Below are 25,028 nucleotides of genomic sequence, written 5' to 3' on the forward strand. Positions count from 1 at the left end.
GAAATTGCTTTTAACATATTGGTATGAATTAAAATATTAAAACATCAACAGGTATTTCAAATATTAACAAAATTAAGTGAAGAGATTAATTTATTTACACAGAGTCACCGGTCTCTCCTCGAGTTGAGCTGAAACACTGATTTGCAGGAGCCCCATAATGGGAGCAACTGTTCAGTTGATGAGTACAATAATGAGCCAAGGAAAGGAGAAGATAATCAGATTTACCAGCTTCTCTTCTTCACATTTATACTTCCACATTTGGTTTCATATCTACAGAACTCTGAGACTTGAACAGCAGGTCTCTGGAATTATTGCCTAGCTATCAGCATGATTTGATCCTTTAAAAAAAACAAGATTATTAAAAATATGTGTCTGTAGTCAATTTAGGCATCTCAAGAATATTTTCCACTTTAGCACCATATGAACTTATTTTCATTGCAATCGGGAAAGAGAAAAAGAAGACTGAGTTACTCATTTTTTTCACCCTGTTGATTTGTTGGATAGGACTTCAGGAATTTCAGGAAGAACTTTTGATTGAAATGGCTGACATTTCCTCGTGTGGCTGTGAGGTTCTGGGCATTCTTCACATGCACGTGATTATGGAAGATCTGAAGCTGCTGTATCTGTTTTCATAGCTGTGTAATGGTCCTGGCCTTGATAAAGGACCTGTCATTAGGGTTGGAAGTTACAGCAACTCACAGTGATCTACAATGGTAAAATCTCTACAGAGACCATATGCCTTCATAAATCAATTGATTGGGACCAGGAGTTAGGATATTATGTTGAAGTTTATAAGACGATGTTGAGACCTAATTTAGAGTATTATGTTCAGTTCTGATCCACCTACATACGGGAAAGATATCAGTAAGATTGCAGAGTGGAGAGAAAATTTACAAGGATGTTGTCAGGACTTGAGGACCTGAGTTATAGGGAATAGTTGAGTAGGTTGGGATGTTATTCCCCGGAGCACAAGAAAATGAGGCATGATTTGATAGAGGCATTCAAAATTATGGGGTTACAGTTTGTGTAAAATGCAAGCAGGCTTTTTCCACTGAGGTTGGGTGAGATTAGAGCTGGAGATCATGGGATAAGAGTAAGAGGTGAAATGTTTCAAGGGGAACATGAGGAGGAACTTCTTCACTGGTGGTGAGAGGGTAGAACCAGCTGCCGGCGGAAGTGGTGGATGCGGGATCAATTTCAACATAAGTTCATGGATGGGAGGGGTATGGAGGTCCAAGGTTCTGGTGCAAGTCGACAGGACTAGGCAAATTAATAATTTGACACCAGCTAGATGGACTGAGGGGCTTTCTCATGAGCCAAACTAGAGCATGATTATTTGAGAATACTGTATATGCCAGAGTAGGATACAGAGCTTTTTTGACCACCCCCCCCCCCCGCCATGACAAATGATTCAGTCAGAAGGCTCATCACTCAGGGAACGCTCTTGAAATTAAGAGTTTTAGCTGTAAAAATTACCAATAAATAATTAATAATTCTGAGCAATAAGAATAAATTGTTAATAAGTGATTCCATGAAGTCATTAAAACATTTTAAGGGATTTGAACTTCTGATGGCGAACCTCACATTAATCTTTTGCTATTTGGTGCGGAACCCATTTTCCATTTATCAATAAAATCACGCAATAAAATGCATATAAGGTGTTTCATTCCCCATTATGCTTTATTTCTGCACTCTGTGAACAAAATTAACTTTAGTTCATCAAGCATGATACCATCTAAAATATTTTTGGATTATATTTCATCAATCTGAAAATTAGACCAGGTAGTTTGTGGTATGATTCACTGAGATAGCTTGAGAACCTGACATAGTCCATGCCATGATGATGTCAGTTCCTACAAAAGCCTTTAGAGTACTTCTGAGGAATGTACAGCCACTTGATCTATGTTTGGGGAAGCCTAGTTGACTGGGTAGATTATCAACCTTCTGCTGACCAGGGCACCCCCCAAGTCAGTAAGTTTCTTATCTTGAGCTTCATTGCACATACACTGAGCTAATTTCTGAAATCCCTGTCAAGATCAAGTGGAACCCCCACCCCCACCAAACAACTTCCAACAGCTGATATGCCTGCTTGCACTTGTTTGATGTTTTCCCAATCTCTACTGTTCATTTCATCCCAACATCATCTTTCTTCACATATTAGTGTCAAGATCTCAGATTTTCCTCTCCCTTAACCAATTTCCTTTAGATTCAGAGTAGGCCTGCAACTGTCAATCATTGATTTCCACTTGGCCTTCATCTCACATTACCACCACTGAGATAATTATCTCATTCTTCAAGGAGTACTGAACAGGGCATTTCAGCTCTGGAAATCTGCACCATCTCTTCTGTAATCCACATGAAGTTTTCAGCAGAGCTCACTCTCCTCAATGGTCACTGGTTTCCTGCTGCCACACTCATCAGCTTATTAATGGGCCTGCAAGACAATTATACTCCCAGAACACTTGGGAGAACCTTGTTCAATAACTTGAACAATAACTTCTTAGTGGAAATCATTCTATTCCAAATGCAGTTTGTGCTTAAGGTTATTAATGCATCCACTTAGGTCCTCCACCTTTGAAATTAGTGTGCGGTTCATTTGTCTTTAAAATAACATTTCAAAAACTTTTACCCATGTAGGAAATTAACTTTTCCACCTGAATATTGATGTCCATGAATTTATTAATATAGTCTAGTTTAGTGTATCCTTGAAGGATGTTATTAAGTGAACTACTTTCTTTGATTACTTTTTTTTTGTTGCATTCTAGCCCCCAACAACGATCATTGCCAAACATGAACGATGCCATGGTATCCCACTCGGTGGTTTCCTCTGGAGCACCGACTCCTACAAAAAGGTACTGTGTGTGTCTTGAGTGTTAATGTGACAACTATGTGATATTGTCAAGAAGAGGTCAATCCAACTTACTTGTTATTACTGGTTTTATAACAAAATACTGCAGTCAATTTCCCACTTTTTAAAACAGTTTAGTTTGTACTTAAACCGGTCAGCATTAATAGTTCAATTGAATGACAGAAGCACATTTTAATCATTGGCAAGCCTGGATTGAAATCTGAACAAGGCAGACAAAGCAAAGAAATCTGAAAATAAAGCTTACTCACAGATTCTGAATGCGTTTAACGAATTACTATTCATCCAAGTTTTTTCTGTGACTTCACAGTAACTGATGTTTGGTTAATTGGCTGTTGACCCATAAGGTGGAAGGTGGGAATTGAATATACTGTACATCTCAACATCCATGTTCACTAGGCTGATCTTTTTTCCACCTTCCCAAGCTGGGAACAAAGTCTGTTCATTTGTAACTTCCTCTAAGTTGCATGTCAATTTGAGATTTCCTAAGTTCAGAATCTGTTTGGATGGCTTTCATATTTCACCTTTTCTCAGTATTTCAATAACACTAACATCTGTAAGGTGGTATCTTTACTTCCCTGTTTTCAAGTATTTGGTGTATTTCTGCATTTACTTTAGAAATGATGGGACCCATTCCTTTATGTAATAACCTTACCTTTTGAACGTATCGGTTTACTAATTGGGCCCATAATGCTGCATAACAATTCTTATGTTTTCCTTCACTTGATATGTGGGCATCCTGACAGCATATCTATTGTACCTGTTATTGCCTATTATTTAAAGATATTTAACAGGTGTGATTAAAGTTGCAGATTAAATGAGATTTTGGAAATCAGGAGACACGTTTGATCTTGAAAAGCACAAGTATTAATGTAAGCTTTGTGTGAATGTCTTATTTTTAAGTTGATGTACTTTGAGTTGTACTGATTTAAGTTTGTGATTAGCAAATTCCATGAATGTGGAGTAGGTGTAGTTGTGAACTTTAGTGCCTGATCAATTCAGCATTTTAAAGGGCACAATGGAACAATCCAATAAATGATAATTCTTCCTTGAAATATTTGAAATGTTCATCCTCACTGATTTGAGTTATGTTTGATGTATCTTTTAACATGCTTTGATTTGTAGTGACATACATCATGCATGTCTACTTCCTGCTGTTCAGAAGGCTAACATTCAAAATGAACAGCTAGCTGTTTCACCTTTGAGTCCTGGCTTCAAATCAATAGAAGGTTGTTCAAAGGCGGACGATATCTGGTGGGCTTTGTGAAAAATGTATGAAATTACTTTCCCACTTTTCAAAGCAAACTTATCCTTTAACCAATGACAAATTGACATTTAAGTCAGTAATATGACACTCCAGTCACAAAGGTGGCAGGTATGCATCATGACTAATGAGTGTGTTGATGCTGGTGATAAGTAGATGTTGATAATATTTAACTCTAGTTGCAACATCCAGTAAGAGACTGCTTGATTTTGATACCAAATGAAAAGCCCTGAGCTGAAGAATATCTTAATTAATGACATTTAAGCATGCTTTTTCTATTCTTGACAGTGGTAATTCTCAGACAGAATAAAAATGCAGCTGGATTATTGGTGTTAAGGTGTTATGTTAATCTCATGTGGTTGCACAGTCAGGAACATTTTAAATGTCGAGAGTTAACAGCTTCTGAGATTGTAACAGGGTTCATTAAGCATTGGAACGCCACACTTCAGTAATTGAATCACTGGGAGTTCACTTTCTTTCCTTCTGGACAAAACTAGATTTATTGGTTTCAGAATAAGGCCACATTTTTATTCATTGGTTTTGATGGATGTTGGCTAAAAGAATTGATTCTTTGTTGGCACAAAGTCTGTGGACTGCTGTTTTTCAGTTATTTATTAAATATATTTATCTCTGAAGTTGTGACATACATAGGTTTCAGAAATATACTGCTAGAATTTGTCACAATAAACTGCACTGTGAAATCATGATTTTAAATCATATAATACATTAACTGTATTGCTTTTCCTCATAGCCACATTAGTAAACATTTTTTCTTGCATTAATGAGAAAACAACTGAATATCTTTAATGAGCATTTCTAACAGAAGGAGAAGTTTTTTTTGCTATAGTTCTGAAATATGAGTTCAGGTCCAATTTCACCAAGGAGCATCAATATTTCATTTTGATGATTTTGTAACTGGGTTAGGGAAGGTATTTATCCCATTGAGCTTCGTGCTTTCACAAAATATATGAGCTGTCCTTTCACGAATGTTTTATTGCTTGTCCTGCTGGGTTTATTTGCAGCCTGAAGCTGCAGAAGCACATGGCTGTTGGTTAAGCAGGATTATATTTCCAGTGTGTGTATGCTTAAATTGTGCAGGTACATATGAACTTAAAGAGCTGTCATTTTACATCAATGGCAGATGATTATTTCCAGTTGAGATTACAAATAATTTGTGTAAAATCATTCTTTTTTTGAATTGGGTTTAATGGAATCTTAACATTGCATTAAAAATAATTGGCGTTCAAAACTAATTCTGGAATATCAAACGAAAATGGTCCCAATTGGTAAGTTAATTTAAACGTCCATTTTTCTAGACCATATATTTCTAAAACTCTATTTTCATATGCATAAAAACATTTTTAAAGGCAGGGGTTGTTAATTGGTGCTAGTAGCAGTAGACATATTAATACTAAATATCAATCTATTTGCAAAGTCTCCAGGCATTACTTTAACAAGGCAATGCTTCCACAAAATTACATGGTAAATGTCATCAAGAAATCTTGGTCAGAATCTTGAACTGTGAATAACCGCATGGCATAATTTTGCACCATGACAAGAAAGGGTCCTACAGCTCATTCAACCAAAAAAAGAAGAAATCTCTAACCTGGGTTTTAAGATTAAGAATGAATCAGATTGTGTTTAACTTGATACAGCTGCAGATAAAAATTTTCTGAAGTTTGGATGTTAGAATTCATTTCCCCTCTCTGTTTTCTATGCCACCTACCTTATGTAATTGAAAAGGTAGAAGTAACATTTATTTGGTCTGCCAACAACAGCAACTACGAGGTGCCTTTAACATAGTGAGATGCCCCAGGATGTTCATTGGAATTATCAGACAAAGCGTAACATTGGGACATTTGAAGACTTCAGGCAAATGACCAAAATTTTGGCAGAAGGCTACTTTCAGTGAATTGTTTCCATGGAAGGAAGTGAGCTAGAGAAGTTTAGTCAGGGAATTCCAGAGCTTGGAATCTCGGCAGCCAGGCATGGCCACTGGCGGGAACTGGGGGTGCACAGAAGCCCTGAAAATGAGGAGTGCTGATATCTTAAGGTGTGTGGGCTTGAAATTACAGAGTGTAATAAGGATATCTCGGAACGTCAAAAGGAGGATGAGATGTTTGAAATTGGTATGTCTCACAATGAGTCAGTGTAGGTCAGCGTTTATAGCTCAGCAATGGAGCTGTATGGTTTAGGATATGTACAACAGGTTTTGCAAATGACCTTCATGCCAGAGATGTCTTATTTCCAGTGAGGGAGTCTCTCGCCACTTACCTTGCTTTCACTGCACCTTGCATCATCCACGTCTCAATACGTAGTGATGACTCTTTTTAGATTAGATTATGAGGACACGCAGTCCTCTTTTGTTGTCATTTAGTAATGCATGCATTAAGAAATGATACAATTTGTTCTTCCAGAATGATATCACAGAAACACAAGACAAGCTAAGACTAAAAAAAACTGACAAAAACCACATAATTATAACATATAGTTACAACAGTGCAAAGCAATACCGTAATTTGATGAAGAACAGACCATGAGCACGGTAAAAAAAAAAGTCTCAAAGTCTCTCGAGAGTCCTATCATCTCACGCAGACAGTTGAAGGGAGAAACTCTCCCTGCCATGAGCTTCCAGCGCCGCAAACTTGCAGATGCAGCATCCTGGAAGTACCCGACCACAGTCCGACTCTGAGTCCGTCCGAAAGCTTCGAGGTTGTGACCAGCTCTCTGACACCAAGCACTGTGCACCATCTCTGCCGAGCGCTTCAACCCTGGACCCAGCAACAGGCAATACGCAAAGCTGAGAATTTGGGGCCTTCCCCTTCGGAGATTCTCGATCACACAGTAGCAGTGGCAGCAAAGCAGGCATTTCAGAAGTTTCTCCAGATGTTCCTCTGTGCTTCTCACGTCCGTCTCCATCAAATCAGGATTGTGCACGGCCCCTATTTAACAAATATGGTATCAATTCGGAGTGGCCGCGCGTGCCGCGTCGCGCTGCCATCTTCTCCTCCCCTCCCCTCATAATTATTAAATGAGCCACATAAATCCTGTGATGATAATAGCAGGTGTGGGTCACAGTCTAGTTATTCTGGGAAAGTAGCTCATCTCAGATTACTGCAAAGGCAGTCCTACTTGTGCATGGGTGTTAGGAGTGTGAAGGAATGCTCTGGCCTGGATGAATGCAGCGTTAATTTAAGCAGGCAGCACCATCTAGGACAGTGAGTTCTACTGGACTGACGCCTCAAGCAGCAATGTATTATGCGCCACCTACAAATGTACTGCATCTGTCAGCTCGTCTCATGTCTGCAGTCTCTTACACCTTAAGGGAGGAAGGGTGCTGACCATCACCACAACCTGGTTGGACATAAATACGGTTCTTTCTATGTTCCATTGGAACTTTCAATTTAATAGTATCATAGAAGCCTTCACATGCAGTGTGCGGACATATGTGGTGAATCCGTGGAGTTCGTCGCCACAGGCAGCAGTGGAAACAAGTCTTTATGTACATTTAAGGCAGAGGTTGATAGATTCTTGATTGGTCAGGGCATGAAGGGATATGGAGAGAGGGCAGGAGATTGAGGCTGAGAGGAAATATTGGGCCAAATGGTCTAATTCTGCTCCTATATCTTATGGTATTGGCTCACCATCGAATGGACCTGCTCCAGGTGCCCACATCCCGTATGAATGGAGAAGATGCAGTTTACAGAGAATACAATATGGAAAATCTTAAATGATCAATGGGGGTCAAGAATACCAACAACATTTCACAGTCTGATTCAGTCAGAGGAGTGACGTCACATTTTACCTGGGCGGCATTAATTGGGTGTGAAATGCAACTTTGTATCATGTCAGGTATAGGAGTTTTCAGCAATGACTTAACAGAGTTTTCTGATCAGGATATTAACCTGTTTGCGGCCAACTACAGTAAACTGGAATCATGCCTAGTCAGTCACTGCTGCTATGAAGAAAGGCACCGTACAGATGCAGAATGATAATGGTTTTCCAGATAACCACTGATCTGTCCAAAGTATTGCAGTCTCTCATTTCAAATTAAAAAATCTAAATTATTTACGTTTTTATAACTATCTTTCACCTGAGCAGATGATCACATGGATGACCATGCTTTATAGATTTCTTTTTCAAGAGACTTGTATAACTGAAACAGCTTTCCTTGTGGCTGTTCTTGAATATCATAAAATCAAATGGTAAATTTGATACATGAACTTGGACTTGAAGTTTTCAGTTTTAATTTTGGTTCATTGGGATTTTTAAAAAAAATTCAGTAAAATAAACAAATATCATATATTGTACAGTATGTACTGTATTCATTATTCTGGAATTTGCTGTTCAACATTCTATTCATTTATCAAGTTACAGGTGTTGGCATCTTAAAATAAGTTTCAACTTTTATTAGATCTGTGAATCAGAATGTATTTGTGAGAATAAATATATATTTAACCATCACATAGATACTTCAACACAATTAATTGCTAATTAATTCCAACTAGCATGATTCATTGTGGCCAAACTTGTTGGATTAAAGGCTAAATCGGTTTCTCAGAATATTGATTTGTCTTCATTGGGAATCAGTAAAGATTTGCACTTCATCCAGAGGCTGCAGTGAGAAACAGCGTGCAACTGTTGTCACGGTGTAAATTCAATTTGAATACATATCAAGGCAAAGCCTCCAGTGCAGATAATTGCACAAAAGCAAAAGATATGTAACTGTTTCCAGGCAAACTGTGGAACTGTCTTCTTACTGGAATAATTTTAATAACTTCAAGGTAGTATCGGGAGGTTTATCACTGATGCTTCTGAGTAAGAGAAGCAGTTTGATTCAGAAATACTGGATAAAGGTGTTCACTGTGAACTGATGTCCAACATTAGGGTAAAGCGAGAAAATAAAAAGTGGGTAATCTCACTGGGTCTAGTTGCTGCATTGATATCACTTTTGGTGAAATCATCCCCTCCACCAGCTTCAAACACCTCAAATCTAAGCATCTGAGTTCAAATTTTGCAAATGTTATGAAGTATCAGATGATTTTCATTCATTGCTAGCTAATACATTGTTCTGAATGTTGGAATTTTTAATACAATTCCATTGCCATTATGTCACAATATACATGTCTTCGTATGACCTACAAGAAGGTCGTTCAGCCCTCTGAGTTTATGCGCTCTCAAGGACTGTCCCCAACCATTCCATTTCCCCTTTGTTTGCACATGGCCATTAATTCCCCTTGAATTTCCTGCCTACGCCTGAGACAGGTGCAATATTTGTGCATTTAATATTTTGCCTGTTTTAGTTTTAAAAATTGATGATCACAAAGATTGAGAGTTAAAAGAAAAAAATATGTAAGTAAAATAAAAACAGAAAGAGCTATCAATTCTCAGCAGATCAGGCTACACCCATGAACATATGATTGGTCTGTTTCTCTTCCCACAGATGAGGCTTGAGCTAAGTATTTCTTGCATTTTCTGTTTTATTTATTTTAGATCTGGGTATTTCCAGAGGTTCAGCTGAGGCAGAGAGGGGGAAATTTTCAGCATTACATTTCCAGCGTTTGCAGTTACATTGATTTTCAGAACATGTAATTAGTTTAATTTTATTTTTTATTGCAGTCAAAATAATCAACCAAACAGAATTTGAAATTCAACCTGAGTGAAGCACACAAGGTGCTAGGGGAGTTCAACAGGTCAGGCAGCGAATAAATAGGCAACATTTTGGGCTGAAACCCTTCATCAGGACTGGAAAGGAAGGGGAAAAAAGCCAGAATTAGAAGGCCAGGAAGCAGAAGAAGCACATGCTGGCAAGTAATGGGTGATATCAGATTAGGGGGATGCAGTAAGGGGATAGGTGGAAAAGGTAAAAAGGCTAAAGAAGGAGGTATCTGATGGGAAAGGACAATGAACCATGGATGAAAAGAAAGAAGAGATTGCAGAGGATATGGTGGCAGGTGAAGAAAAGGAGTAAAGGGGAGCTAGAATGGGAAATGGTAAAAATGAGGTGAAGGTAGAAAAATTGCTGCAAGTTAGAGAAATCGACGTTCACGCCTTCAGGTTTAAGGCTAGCTCGGCAGAATATGAGGTGCTGCTCCTCTAACCTGTGTGTGGCCTCATTGTAGTAGACCATGGATCAATGTGTTGAAGTGGGAATGGGAACTAGAATTAAATGGGTAGTCACCAGGAAATACCACCTTTTGTGGCGGACAGAGCGAAGGTACTCACCAAAGTGGTCGCCAATTTGCGTCGGATATTACAATTAGAGATTATTTACTTAAAATCAACCAAAGTAGTTTAAGAAAATAACTAATTCATTTCAGTAGAAGCTGCAGAAAATTGACGATAGCAGTTCAATTAGTACAATGAATGGATGGGTTGAGAGTGCAGATGGATTCATGGAAGTATGATACCTTTGGAATTACCAAAATATGGCAAGGTCAAGCAGGAATGGGAACTCTGGTTTTTGGATAGAGAGGTGAGGCTTAGACAGATGATCAAAAGAATGAATAGAAAAAAGAAGTGGTAAATAAAATGTGTAGCAAACCTCTGACAAGTGCAGTAACAAGGCAGCTGTAGTATAAAAGATTTGAGAGTGCTTGCCTCATGAAATGGACTTAACAGCTGAAATCTAGTAAATTCAACAGGAAGAGGTGGGAATTGGAATAGGGATAGTTTGGGGGTGCAATGAGTGGTTGGTTGTACATTAATATGGATTTAGTTTTTGGAACTAAAGCCAGGCAGATGAAAGGATTATTAGTGGGAGAGCATTTTTACAGTGGCAATAGTCATAGTCATACTTTATTGATCCCGGGGGAAATTAGTTTTCGTTACAGTTGCACCATAAATAATTAAATAGTAATAAAACCATAAATAATTAAATAGTAATATGTAAATTATGCCAGGAAATAAGTCCAGGACCAGCCTATTGTCTCAGGGTGTCTGACCCTCCAAGGGAGGAGTTGTAAAGTTTGATGACCACAGGCAGGAATGACTTCCTATGACGCTCTGTGTTGCATCTCGGTGGAATGAGTCTCTGGCTGAATGTACTCCTGTGTCCACCCAGTACATTATGTAGTAAATGGGAGACATTGTCCAAGATGGCATGCAACTTGGACAGCATCCTCTTTTCAGACACCACCGTCAGAGAGTCCAGTTCCATCCCCACAACATCACTGGCCTTACGAATGAGTTTGTTGATTCTGTTGGTGTCTGCTACCCTCAACCTGCTGCCCCAGCACACAACAGCAAACATGATCGCATTGGCCACCACAGACTCATTGAACATCCTCAGCATCGTCCGGCAGATGTTAAAGGAGCTCAGTCTCCTCAGGAAATAGGGACGGCTCTGACCCTTCTTGTAGACAGCCTCAGTGTTCTTTGACCAGTCCAGTTTATTGTCAATTCGTATCCCCAGGTATTTGTAATCCTCCACCATGTCCACACTGACACCTTGGATGGAAACAGGGGTCACCGGTACCTTAGTTCTCCTCAGGTCTACCACCAGCTCCTTAGTCTTTTTCACATTAAGCTGCAGATAATTCTGCTCACACCATGTGACAAAGTTTCCTACCGTAGCCCTGTACTCAGCCTCATAATTCAGTTGGATTTAGCATGGTTAAAGAGCTGAAGATGAAAAAAATATGAATGGGGACAGGCAAATTTTATTAAATTGGGAAATAATTTGGCAAAAATGGACTAGAAACAACTACTTGAATCTGGTGTTAGAACAATAGGTAGGGGGTGGGGGAGGTATTTCAATAGCTCATACAATGATGAAAAATTGACCAAGTAGTTCCTACAATGATAACAAAAGGCAGTGACAGATTTAGATTCCACCTGGAAGATAGATGCATACAGTTTAAGCTGAAGGAAAAGAGGAGGAATATGTCAGTTGCAGAGAAGCTCAATAGCGGAGGAAGCCTATAAATGTACAACAACTGCCTGGTGAAATTAAAAGGGAAATTAGGAAAGCAAAATGAGGGTATGAAAAGAAATATTGGGTTGCATAATCAAACATTACGATTTTGTAAAGTTCGGGATAGGAGGAAAGGAAAGTTGATGGCTAAAGGGACGAAGCATGTAATATGTGTGTGGAGGCAGAAGATGTGATTAAAGTTCTTAATGCATAGTTAATACTGTCATCACAAGAGAGGGATAGACGTTTTTGTTGTTAAAATGGAGAGTATGAATAGGATAAGCAGACTAACAGGAATGTTAGGAGCCTCAAAATCTGTGAAGGCAGATAAATTGACTGTCCAGGATGCCCATAAAACATAGGAGCAGAATTAGGTCATTTGGCTCTCTTGAGTCTGCTCTGCGATTCAATCATGGCTGATTTATTTTTTCTCTCAAACTTATTCTCCTGCCTTCTCCCTGTAATCATTGACACCTTTACTAATTAAGAAACTATCAACTTCCACTTTAAATATATCTAATGACTTGGCTTCCACAGCCGTCTAAGGCAGTGAATTCTGCAGGTTCACCACCTTCTCGCTAACGGACTCTTTGTTCTACAGGGAAGTCTTATTCAGAGGCTGTGCCCTCTGGTCCTCAACTCCCCCGCTGTAGAAGACATCCGCTTCACATCCACTCTAGTGAACAGTAAAAGAAGCAGAAGAGGAAGTAGCAGAGTCTCTGAACATCAGTTTAGGATCTCCTTGGTTACAGGAGCAGTGCCAAAGGGTTGGAGATCAGATTATTTTAAAGCGTACATTAGAGGACAGGTCAAAATGGTGGTTTAAAGGAAATTTGGCATTCTTCCTCTTCATTATTTTATAAATTAAATTAATGCAAATTACTTTAAAAGATTTTCCATCAGTGGAACTCCTTAAACTGCTTAGATTAATCTGTGCAAATTTATAAAATAATATATTTAAATATTAGTATTTAATATTGCAGTTTTACTGGTTCCGATCACATAAGGTAAATCATAACAATACCTCCAATTTTAATCCATTGTGTCATGGTTGAAATCTAACATCATTATGGCTAATACACTGAATCAAATGTCAGTTTCATCAATTAAAATGAATTATTTTTTAATTGTTCAGACTAATTTAATATAAGAAATAGCAAGCATATGTATTTGGGTCCTTGGGCTTGCTGAAGGCTGGTTTTCTCTCAAAAAAACCCTTTCTGCACTATCCTCTACATTCCTGATTACCAAAGTACGTGAAGAGCATTTTCTTCATTTTGGCCCTCAGTTAGTAACCCTTAAATTCTAGACTTCACAGCCAAGGAAACATCCTATCAGAATAGATTGCTCAAGCCTGCCAAGAATTTCAATCGAATCAAATCACATTTCAATCTTTTAAACTCAAGGCAATAAATACGTATTCTATTGAGTTTGAAGTTACAAATGCACTAAATTTTCAGATTTCTCCACTGTCCAACCAATCAGTTATAGAGTATCTCAAATTAATTCAAGTAAATAGTAGAATCTGTCCATACCTCATAAATCTTAACTTCACCCAGCCCTCCACTTACTTTCTATAATAGGCAACGACTTCCTCCTTGGACTGTGTCCTGCAGTAGGACAAAGTGTGCTGGAGGATCTATACATTCATGACAGTAATGTGTTTCCAAGAAGGCATGACACTGAAGAAATGCTTCTTTGTCTTGATCCTTTATTTAATAACTATTTCATTTATTTCCTTAACAACTCAGATATCAATGGAACTGAAAAAATAAATGCTCTTCATCATTATTTTAATAACACCTGTGATAACCAAGAGCCTAGACAATGGGTGTAATTTGCTTGTGTGTATGGAAATTGCTTTTATCCTCGTATCTTCCTGATCTGTTATACATTCTACTGTACATGCGATACAATTCTTACCTTGTACCAATCTATTATTATTTTTATTTCATTGAGCCATAATGTATTGTAACCTTAGAATCATTTTTAAATAGCAGTACCTTACTATTGTGCACCTCTTATAAATTCATCTGTTTCAGTTCCCAAGTGCATTTCCTGGTTTGTAGCTTTGAAATGGTCCTTTCAACCTGTATGCACCTGACTCCGGTTTCCTGACACATATGTACAATTTATCATTGTGTAATTCATCTGCTTTAAAGGAAATTCCTCAGACATATAGGCACATTCCACAAACGTATTAGCTTCTTTAGTTTCATTTGGTTTAAAAAGAATAAAAACTTGCAAGCTTGTTTTTGTCCCCAATTATCTTTTCCAGACAAATGATGGAAAGTTGGCAACAAAAATAAAGGCTTTTCGATGCTAGAAATATGAAATAAAAACTGAAAATTCTGTAAACATTTAGTAGGTCAGATAGCATCTGTGGAAGGACTAAACATTTAGCATCTGTAGTATAGCTACGTTTAGGTCGGGGGCCATTCATCAGAACTGGAAAAGAGGGCAGTTCCTTTTGCCTTATATATATAAAATGGGTAAAGTTTATGATATGGAGTGACAAGTAACTGCTGATGCTGGAATTGAGAACAACACGCAAAGTGCTGGAGGAACTCGGCAGGTCAGACAGCATCCTTAACTGTGTGTCAGACAGCTTTGTAAAGAAAAAATGTAAAGATTTCTTTAGAGAAGCTAGCAAGCTTTATGAAAAGATGTTAACATGCTGAAATCTTCTTCTTATCGTGTCCACAACAGTCTATATACGGCCCAGCCAGAACTGGACATATTTTTGCGCCTTGTTGTTGAATTCGGCAGGATTTGCAACAGGTCAGGGTTCCTCCAGCGATGGGCATTGCAGGAGATGTTGCATAGTTTGTGGCTCAGTTCCACATTCACAAGTTGTCGGGCTGGTTGTATATCCCCATTTGCTTAGTGACACCTTTGAATGACCCACACCAGTCCTAAGTCTGTTAAGGCACTTCCAGGTTGCCCAGTTGCCATGAGCTCCTGGGGGAAGGCTTTCATCTGGTGGAGTTTCCATCATTGGGGGTTGTTTGAGACTGGCGAGCCAGTCTTTCCACAAGGCGATGCGGGCTTCAGATGGGGTTGATTGTAATGGAACAACACTGTTCATGAAGCTCTTCCTTGACTTTAGGCAGCTGGGTGTGGGTGTATGACCACGTAAGGTGCCTCTCATCTGATGTTTGTGGAGTCGTTCTTTCGTGCTGGCTACTGTTCTTCTTATATCAGGGGGAGCGATACCCACCAGGATATATAGGCTGTTGGTGCTTGTTGGTTTTAAACAACCTGTGATAAGTCAGCAGCTTGCACTCAAAGGCATCCATCTTCTTAGCATGAGTAGATCTTTCCCATGCAGGGCAGGCGTATTCGGCAGTGGAATAGCAAAGAGCAAGTGCTCTGGTTCGCAATGTTTACGAGTTTGCTCCCCATTTTGCGTTAGTGAGCTTATTCAGGATGCTGTTTCGTGCGCTCACTTTTGCCTTTGTCTTATTGATGTGGCTCGTGAAAGGGGGGCATCTGTCAAGGGTGACTCCTCAGTAGATCGGGTGCTCGCAATGTGTCAGTGTTGCTCCACACCAGGTCACTTTAAGCTGTCGTTTGGCTTCACGGTTCCTGAGGTGGAATGCACAAACTTGCATCTTTGATGGGTTTGCGCAGAGGTGGTTTTCTTCATAGTAGGATGTTAGTCCCTCCAAGGCCTCAGAAAGCGTTTTCTCCATGGTGTTAAAATCAGTGCTTTGGGCAGTGATGCATAAGTCATCAGCATGTATAAAATGGCGTATGACATCATCTATAGGTTGGTCATTTGTGTAGATGTTGTACAGCAGCGGTGAAAGCACACTTCCCTGAGGAAGACCATTCTTCTGAATATGTCACCTGCTGCGCTTCCCACCTAGTTCAACATAGAACCGGCGATTCTGAAGCATGAAATGAAAATAGCTCTTCAAGTAGTTCCAATAATCAATGATTGGAATGCTCTGATTGTTGAATTTTGAGATGATGCCCTGATTTTGGCTTTTTTTTTAAAATCTGTTCTGCATTTTTGTACTTTGTATCAGTTAGGTTTTATTGTGTGAATTCCTGTCTAGCTGCTTAGTATGGGTTGCATTAGCATTGAAATTCTGCTCGGCTTATCTGTACAGAGTTTGAAAGAATCAAGAAGCTGTTATATCAATTTATACAGCAGCCATCAAAGTATTTATATGATGTGAGGAATGTAGCTTTTCTCTGCTGGTTTAATTTGTTTTTGTCTCATCTATTGAAACAACTGTGGTTTTGTTTTCACAATTCAAGATGGATTTTTGTGATAGGTTTCAATCATATAGTCACAATTGCAGTGAGCTTCAGTAAATGCTGTGACATTTGCAAGCTTGACTTAGATACTGATATGAGCTGCTGTCCTTCATTTATGTAGCTGTGTCTGCTTGGTTCATTGTTCAGCTGTATTGCAATGTTCTACAGTGGAAAAAAAACATAATGTGTGAGGTGGGTACATTTTCTGGAATAATTCTACGCTTAAAGATTTTAAAATATAGGTATGTTTATCCTGAATTTTGGTTCAATATATTCATAATACCAACCTCCCCTCCATCAACTTCATTGTTTACTGCCTCCGGAAACTGGCAAACAAAATCAAGGACCCCTTCCACCCCAGTCATTTTCTCTGTTTCCTCTTGCAGAAGATACAAAAGTATGAGAACATGAACAACTAGGCTCAAGGACAACTTGCTTCCGACTGTAATTAGATTTTTAAATAGACTTCTCATATTCTAAAGAATGAACTCTTGATCTTCCAATCTCCCTCATAATAGCCCTTGCACTTTATTTGTCTGCCTGCATTATACGTTCTCTGTAACTGCAACACTTACTGCATTCCATTTTCTTTTTTGTATCTGAACCTCCTTCTCAGCTTCTCCATTCTCACCTTAAACCTGAATTCCCTCATGTGATCGCACTTATACCTTTTCTTCAAGTGAGGTGCCCAGAATTGGATGCAGTGTGTCCTGAACACAAGCTTCCTGGTTTTGTACTTTTTGCCTAATAATAGGTAACACAAGTATTGCTAACCACTCTTCAAGAATTTGAATACATCCATGTCTATGTTCCTATGTACACTTTAAATTTGTGCTATTAAGCTCTGATTGAAATTCCTCAATAATTCTTCAAAAAATGCATCACTACATACTTCTCTACTAAATTTCATCATTCAGTTATCTAGCATGTCATTTTACATGTGATGGATATTCACTTCCAAGACCCCTTTTTTTTTGGTAAAGCTTACTTTCTAAACATGGCAGCTACGACTTGTAAGATCACATACAGATGTAAGTAAACTTCCAACTAATATTGTTTTGTTTAAGCTTCTGATTGTAAATGGGAGTCTGTCTTCAATTCTTAAACTGTAAATGGCAAGCAGTAATCAGCATGAAGTTAAAAGCACAGCTTTACAAACAAGTTCTGTCTGTAGCAGGCTGCTAGCCCACAATACTTGTCGTATTGCTGAAAGAGGTCAATAGAAGACAATGGGTTATTTACTGTGGCTTGTTTCAAAATAGACAAGCAGACCCAAAGTTGTTTAAGGATGCTTGCAGATCATATGGATAATTTCATGTAGCATATTAAATAACTGATCTATTAATGTTGAGAGATTTATGTACTCAAAGAAGTCAGCTTTACCACATTAATTGTGAATTGTGAGCATTATGCTGAGCACTTTGTCTCCAAATTTCTTTGAGACCGTTTGTGTAAAAAGACACACAGTTGAACCCGTTGAAAAAAACATCAAACACTCAATGCGCATAAAAAGAACAAATTGCTCAAATGCAAAAAGCAAGTGAACAACACACAAAATCAAATGTCAAGCCAGGAGTTCAGTAGAATTGAGTTAAGTTAAGAGTCACATTGTGATCCCACTGTAGGCTGCAGGGGCATTCTTGGCAGATGTGCCTCAGAAAACATCTATCGCTCTTATCAAGCCATTCAAAAACAACAGCAAAAAAAAGTAACCAAATCCAGAAACAGGTGCAACGTGAACCTTGGAAGTCCCCCAAAATGAGTACACAGCCTCGCCGATCTGTCCTTGCATCACGGATCCCAGCACTCCTGCACTTTCCAACCACAGCTGGTATGAGGGAGAGAAAGACCAGTCAAACTTAGGCAGATGGCGCCGAACACCCGCTCGTCCTCGTTGATTTCAATCTCACTCGATGCCTCAATTGGAGCGAAGCAATGAAGTTGATCATGGGCTCACACCCCGGTTCCAGGCTTCCAGGCCTCCAGGCTCACACTCCGCTCCAAACCTCACCAACTCCCTCAAAGTGCCAGATTGCTCTTCAGCCTAAAACATATTTGAAAGAAAAAGTATTAGTCTAGTAAACTGTCTGAGGATGTCGCTGTAGGTCATGTTGTTCATTGGTGTCATCTTGAAGATCTTGAAATGTATCTGTGTTTTGGAAATCCTTAATGGTTTTTGTTTTAGAAATTGTTTGTAATTTTTAATTGTTTTATAAGATAGAAATCCTCTGAGATTTAAATGTGTTTTGAGATTGTTGTCTGGATTTAAATGCGTCTTGCTGAAAATAAATGAGTTATGTTTTAAACGGCTTTGTCCGCTGAAAGTATCTTCTCTTTGGTAGGGAGAAAAGACACCTCCCAATCAAATAGTGATGATTGGTAGCTAAACTACTCATAGAGAGTAAACAGAGAAGTGAACTAGCTTTGAAGATTGGGTAGTTACAATATAATCTCACTTTGTTGAGAGTTCTTGTGGTTGTTTATATCCAATAGGGCTTAAGGTCTTTGTTTCAGTTTAGAACTTTGTTGTCAGCAAACCCAATAGCACAGCAAATTCTGCCCTCTATTTTTTATGAAATTTTTGTCATATGCAAATTTGGTAATGTTGGCACGCACACCTATATGCAAATATTAAAACAACTCCGAAAAAAGGTAGTCCCCAGCACGCCTCTGGGGAACATCACTTCCTTCATTATATAAAAATATTTTCCATAACTCTATTCGCCATCATCTAGCTGATTTCTTACTCACGCTGCCCTAGAAACATCGAAACATAGAAAATAGGTGCGGGAGTAGGCCATTCGGCCCTTCGAGACTGCACCGCCATTTATTATGATCATGGCTGATCATCCAACTCAGAACCCTGCACCAGCCTTCCCTCCATACCCCCTGATCCCCGTAGCCACAAGGGCCATATCTAACTCCCTCTTAAATATAGCCAATGAACTGGCCTCAACTGTTTCCTGTGGCAGAGAATTCCACAGATTCACCACTCTCTGTGTGAAGAAGTTTTTCCTAATCTCAGTCCTAAAAGGCTTCCCCCTTATCCTCAAACTGTGACCCCTTGTTCTGGACTTCCCCAACATCGGGAACAATCTTCTTACATCCAGCCTGTCCAATCCCTTTAGGATTTTATACGTTTCAATCAGGTCCCCCCTCAATCTTCTAAATTCCAACGAGTACAAGCCTAGTTCATCCAGTCTTTCTTCATATGAAAGTCCTGCCACCCCAGGAATCAATCTGGTGAACCTTCTTTATACTCCCTCTATGGCAAGGATGTCTTTCCTCAGATTAGGGGACCAAAACTGCACACAGTACTCCAGGTGTGGTCTCACCAAGGCCCTGTACAACTGCAGTAGTGCCTCCCTGCTCCTGTACTCGAATCCTCTCGCTATAAATGCCAGCATACCATTCGCCTTTTTCACCGCCTGCTGTACCTGCATGCCCACTTTCAATGACTGGTGTATACTGACACCCAGGTCTCGTTGCACCTCCCCTTTTCCTAATTGGCCACCATTCAGATAATAATCTGTTTTCCTATTTTTGCCACCAAAGTGGATAACTTCACATTTATCCACATTAAATTGCATCTGCCATGAATTTGCCCACTCACCCAAACTATCCAAGTCACCCTGCATCCTCTTAGCATCCTCCTCACAGTTACACTGCCGCCTAGCTTCGTGTCATCCGCAAACTTGGAGATGCTGCATTTAATTCCCTCATCCAAGTCATTAATATATATTGTAAACAACTGGGGTCCCAGCACTGAGCCTTGCAGTACGCCACTAGTCACTGCCTGCCATTCTGAAAAGGTCCCGTTTATTCCCACTCTTTGCTTCCTGTCTGCTGACCAATTCTCATCAATACCTTACCCCCAATACCGTGTGCTTTAAGTTTGCACACTAATCTCCTGTGTGGGACCTTGTCAAATGCCTTTTGAAAATCCAAATATACCACATCCACTGGTTCTCCCCTATCCACTCTACTAGTTACATCCTCAAAAAATTCTATGAGATTCATCAGACATGATTTTCCTTTCACATATCCATGCTGACTTTGTCCGATGATTTCACCGCTTTCCAAATGTGCTGTTATCACATCTTTGATAACTGACTCCAGCAGTTTCCCCACCACTGACGTTAGGCTAACCGGTCTATAATTCCCCAGTTTCTCTCTCCCTCCTTTTTTAAAAAGTGGGGTTACATTAGCCACCCTCCAATCCTCAGGAACTAGCCCAGAATCTAACGAGTTTTGAAAAATTATCACTAATGCATCCACTATTTCTTGGGCTACTTCCTTAAGCACTCTGGGATGCAGACCATCTGGCCCTGGGGATTTATCTGCCTTTAATCCCTTAAATTTACCTAACACCACTTCCCTACTAACATGTATTTTGCTCAATTCCTCCATCTCACTGGACCCTCTGTCCCCTACTATTTCTGGAAGATTATTTATGTCCTCCTTAGTGAAGACAGAACCAAAGTAATTATTCAATTGGTCTGCCATAATTGCTCCCCATAATCAATTCATCTGTTTCTGTCTGTAGGGGACCTACATTTGTCTTTACCAGTCTTTTCCTTTTTACATATCTATAAAAGCTTTTACAGTCGGTTTTTATGTTCCCTGCCAGTTTTCTCTCATAATCTTTTTTCCCCTTCCTAATTAAGCCCTTTGTCCTCCTCTGCTGAACTCTGAGTTTCTCCCAGTCCTCAGGTGAGCCACTTTTTCTGGCTAATTTGTATGCTTCTTCTTTGGAATTGATACTATCCCTAATTTCTCTTGTCAGCCACGGGTGCACTACCTTCCTTGATTTATTCTTTTGCCAAACTGGGATGAACAATTGTTGTAGTTCATCCATGCAATCTTTAAATGCTTGCCATTGCATATCCACCGTCAATCCTTTAAGTGTCATTTGCCAGTCTATCTTAGCTAATTCACGTCTCATACCTTCAAAGTTTCCCCTCTTTAAGTTCAGAACCTTTGTTTCTGAATTAACTATGTCACTCTCCATCTTAATGAAGAATTCCACCATATTATGGTCACTCTTACCCAAGGGGCCTCTCACGACAAGATTGCTAATTAACCCTTCCTCATTGCTCAAAACCCTTGGATCCTTTTATAACATGATCTAAGTTTGGCAAGTAGAACTTGCATGGGACTTCGGTAAAAGTTTTGAACATCTTCTTACAACAAATTTCTCAATTTACTTCCTGTGAGCTCACCAAAGTTTGCAGTCAAGTTGTATTTTAATATCTCTAAGTATGCTTGTCTTTTTTAACTCAAAAATCTCCAAATGTTAATTATATTTTCCCCTGATTATTTTCGTTCAGTTACCAAAGGTCTTCCTTGCATCTTTTTCTTATTTAATGTTGCACATTTGCTATTGTCTATCCCTCTGGAGGATTTGATAATTACGTTATATCCAAATGCAACTTCTACCTCCACTTAGCACCTTGGATTCATGAGCTGCCTTATCCTTGTCAATTTCATCTCATCATTAATGTTTCTCCCATGATTAAGGTTTGGTAACTTCCTCTATTTAGTTTTAAAAAAAGAGCTTCTCAGTTTTCTGCATTGACCCGTATTTGGTGCTACCTCTTCTTGTCAATTATATACTAATGGATGACCTGTGTTCCCTTTTATTTCACCAACTAGTCTATTTTAAGTCTCTCATAGCTTGTCTAATTTGCTTTTCACCCCTCTGCTCTTGTTCACCTCGTTCTATTTGAAATTTTCAGAGTTTTTTTTTCATTGGAGCTCTAGTTCTTAGAGAGGATCCTCTGGCTTTGGTTTCCCCAGTCTCTGTCTCTTGTTTGAATGTATCTGTTCTGCACTTGAAACATCACCGTTGTTATACAAAACTTGGGTTTCACTTTACCCTGTGCAGGTCTCCTCTCATAGAGTCATAGAGAAGTACAGCACAGAATCAGACTCTTCAGCCCATCTACTCCACACTGAAACCATTTAAGCAACACACACAAAATACTGGAGGAAGTCAGCAGGCCAGGCAGCATCTATGGAAAAAAAGTACAGTCGAGGTTTTGGGCTGAGACCCTTCGGCAGGACTGAAACCACTTAAACTTCCTACACCCATCGACCTGCACTGGGACCAGAGCCCACCATATCCCTAATATCCATGTACCTATCCAAACTTCTCTTAAACATTGAAACTGAGATTACATACACAACTTGTGCTGGCAGCTCATTACACACTCTCACAACCCTCTGAGTGAAGAAGTTTCCCCTCATGTTCCCCTTAAACTTCTCACCTTTCATCACCCATAACCCATGTCTCTGGTTGTCGTCCCACCCAACCACAGTGAAAATAGGCTGCTTGCATTTACCCTAGCAATACTCCTCATAATTTTATATACCTCTATCAAATCTTCCTCAATCTTCTATGTTCTAAAGAATAAGGTCCTAACCTATTCAATCTTTCCTTATAACTCAGGTCCTCCAGACCTGGCAACATCCTTGTAATTTTTTTCTGTTCTCTTTCAACCTTGTTTACATCTTTCCTGTAGGTAGGTGACAAAACTGCTCACAATGTTCCAAATTAGGGCTCACCAGTGTCCGATACAAAACATCCAATCGCCTGTACTCAATACATTGATTGCGAAAGCCAATGCGCCCAAAAGCTTTCTTTACGACCCTATCTACCCGTGACGCCACTTCAACAAGTGATGTACCTGTATTCCTGATCCCTTTGTTCTACCATGCTCTTCAGTGCCCTACTGTTCACTGTGTAAGACCTACTCTGCTTGGTCATACCTCACAAACGTGAAAATCTGCAGATGCTGGAAATCCAAACAACACACTTACAATGCTGGAGAAGCTCAACAGGCCAGGCAGCATCTGTGGAAAAGAGTACAGTCGATGTTTCAGGTTTCTGCAGTGGAGGAGGAAGAAGAGGGGTCGCTGGGAAGACGAGAGTGGTGGTTTAGAATTCTTGGAGCTCAGAGGTACCAACCTCAGTTTGATTGAATTGTGAAGCACAACACTCAGCCACTACATTGTAACAAAGCAGTACCCAGAGAAAGTCGGTCGTCCTGCCACCCACTAAATGCAACCGAGTCGGGAGACATGAAAGAGAGACGATGAAGGGGGAACAGGTCCTGCTGAAGGATCTCGGCCTGAAACGTTGACTCTACGCTTTTCCATAGATACTGCCTGGCCTGCTGAGTTCCTCCAGCATTTCATGTGTGTTGGTTATACCTCATACTTGGCTGCATTAAATTCCATCTGCCTTTTTTCAGCTGATGCAGAACCCTCTGCAAGCCCTGATAGCCTTTTTCACTGTACATTGCACCCTCAATCTTGGTGTCATCCGCAAATTTACTGATCCAGTTAACCACATTATTATCCAGATCATTGATACGGAGGACAAACAACAATTGAACCAGCACCTTAATCCTCCAGTCAGAGAGACAACCCTGTACTACCACTCTCCGACTTTTCCCACAAAGCCATTGTCTAATCCAATTTACTATCTCATCCTGGACGTCGAGCGACTGAACCTTCTTAAACAGCCTCTCATGCGGGACCTTGTCAAACGTCTTACTAAGGTCTACATAGACAACATCTCCACTGCCTTGCATTCACTCATTTTCCTGGTAACTTCCTCACAAATCTCTATGAGATTGGTTAGACTTGACGTACCATGCACAAAGCAATGCTGACTGACCTTAATCAGTCTACGTTTATCCAAATACTTGAATATCCAGTCCCTTAGGATGTTATATTATAGTTGTATTAGACGTTGGTGAGGACTAATTTGGAGTATTGTGTGCAGTTTTGGTGACCTATCTACAGGAAATATGTAAGTAAGGTTGATAAAGTTCAGAGAAAATTTACAAGGATGTTGCCAGGTTTGGAGGAACTGAGTTAGAAGGAAAGATTGAATAGGTTAGGACTGTAATCCTTGGATTCTAGAAGATTTGAGAGGAGATTTGATAGTGGTATACAAAATTACGAGGGGTATAGATAGGGTAAATGCAAGCAGACTTTTTCCACTGAAATTGGGTGGGACAGCAACCAGAGATCATAGGTTAAGGGTGAAAGGTATGTAAGAAATTGAAGGGGAACATGAGGGAAAATTTCTTCACTCAGGGGGTTGTGAGAGCATAGAATGAGTTGTCAGTGCAAGTGGTGCATGCGAGCTCAACTTCAACATTTAAAAGAAGTTTTGACAGGTGCATAGATGGTAGAGGTATGGAGGGTTATGACCTCAGTGCAGATCATTGAAATGGTTTCAGCGTGGACTAGATGGGCCAAAGGGCCTGTTTCTCACCAGCCTATAATTTCCTGGTTTCTGTTTAGAGCCTGTTTTAAACAGTGGAACAACATTGGCTATCCTCCCATCCTCTGGTACCTTTCCTGTCACTACAGGTGTTTTAACCATCTCCGTTAGGGCTCTGGCAATTTATGCTCTTGCCTCCCGTAAGGGAACACCTTGTCAGGTCCTGGGAATTTACACACCCTGATTTACATCAGGATAGCAATCACTTCCTCCCTTGTAATATGTACAGGGTCCATGAAGCTGATACCGCTTTGCCTCACTTCTATAGACTTTGTATCTGTCTTCTGAGTAATTACAGATGCAGAGAAAGCATGTAATATCTCTTCCATCTATTTTGGCTCCACACATGCTTGAAGTTAGCCTTCTTCCAACTGAGCTGCGGAGTTTATTGTTAATTCAGATCAGATTATTGTCA

The 25,028-nt window shown here is 39.7% G+C and overlaps 1 protein-coding gene across 11 annotated transcripts in view; it reads left to right on the forward strand.

The window, feature by feature from the left end:
- The window catches only part of LOC134339515 (dystrobrevin beta), a 587,877-nt gene that overhangs the window by 428,858 nt on the left and 133,991 nt on the right, over positions 1-25,028 (forward strand). For all 11 annotated transcript variants that reach the window (XM_063036126.1, XM_063036119.1, XM_063036153.1 and 8 more), the window contains one exon: positions 2,766-2,852. In XM_063036126.1, the coding sequence (XP_062892196.1) occupies positions 2,766-2,852 (87 nt within the window). The remainder of the gene's footprint in view (positions 1-2,765; positions 2,853-25,028) is intronic.

The sequence above is a fragment of the Mobula hypostoma genome, chromosome 2 (genome assembly GCF_963921235.1).
Source record: "Mobula hypostoma chromosome 2, sMobHyp1.1, whole genome shotgun sequence".
Classification (NCBI taxonomy): domain Eukaryota; kingdom Metazoa; phylum Chordata; class Chondrichthyes; order Myliobatiformes; family Myliobatidae; genus Mobula; species Mobula hypostoma.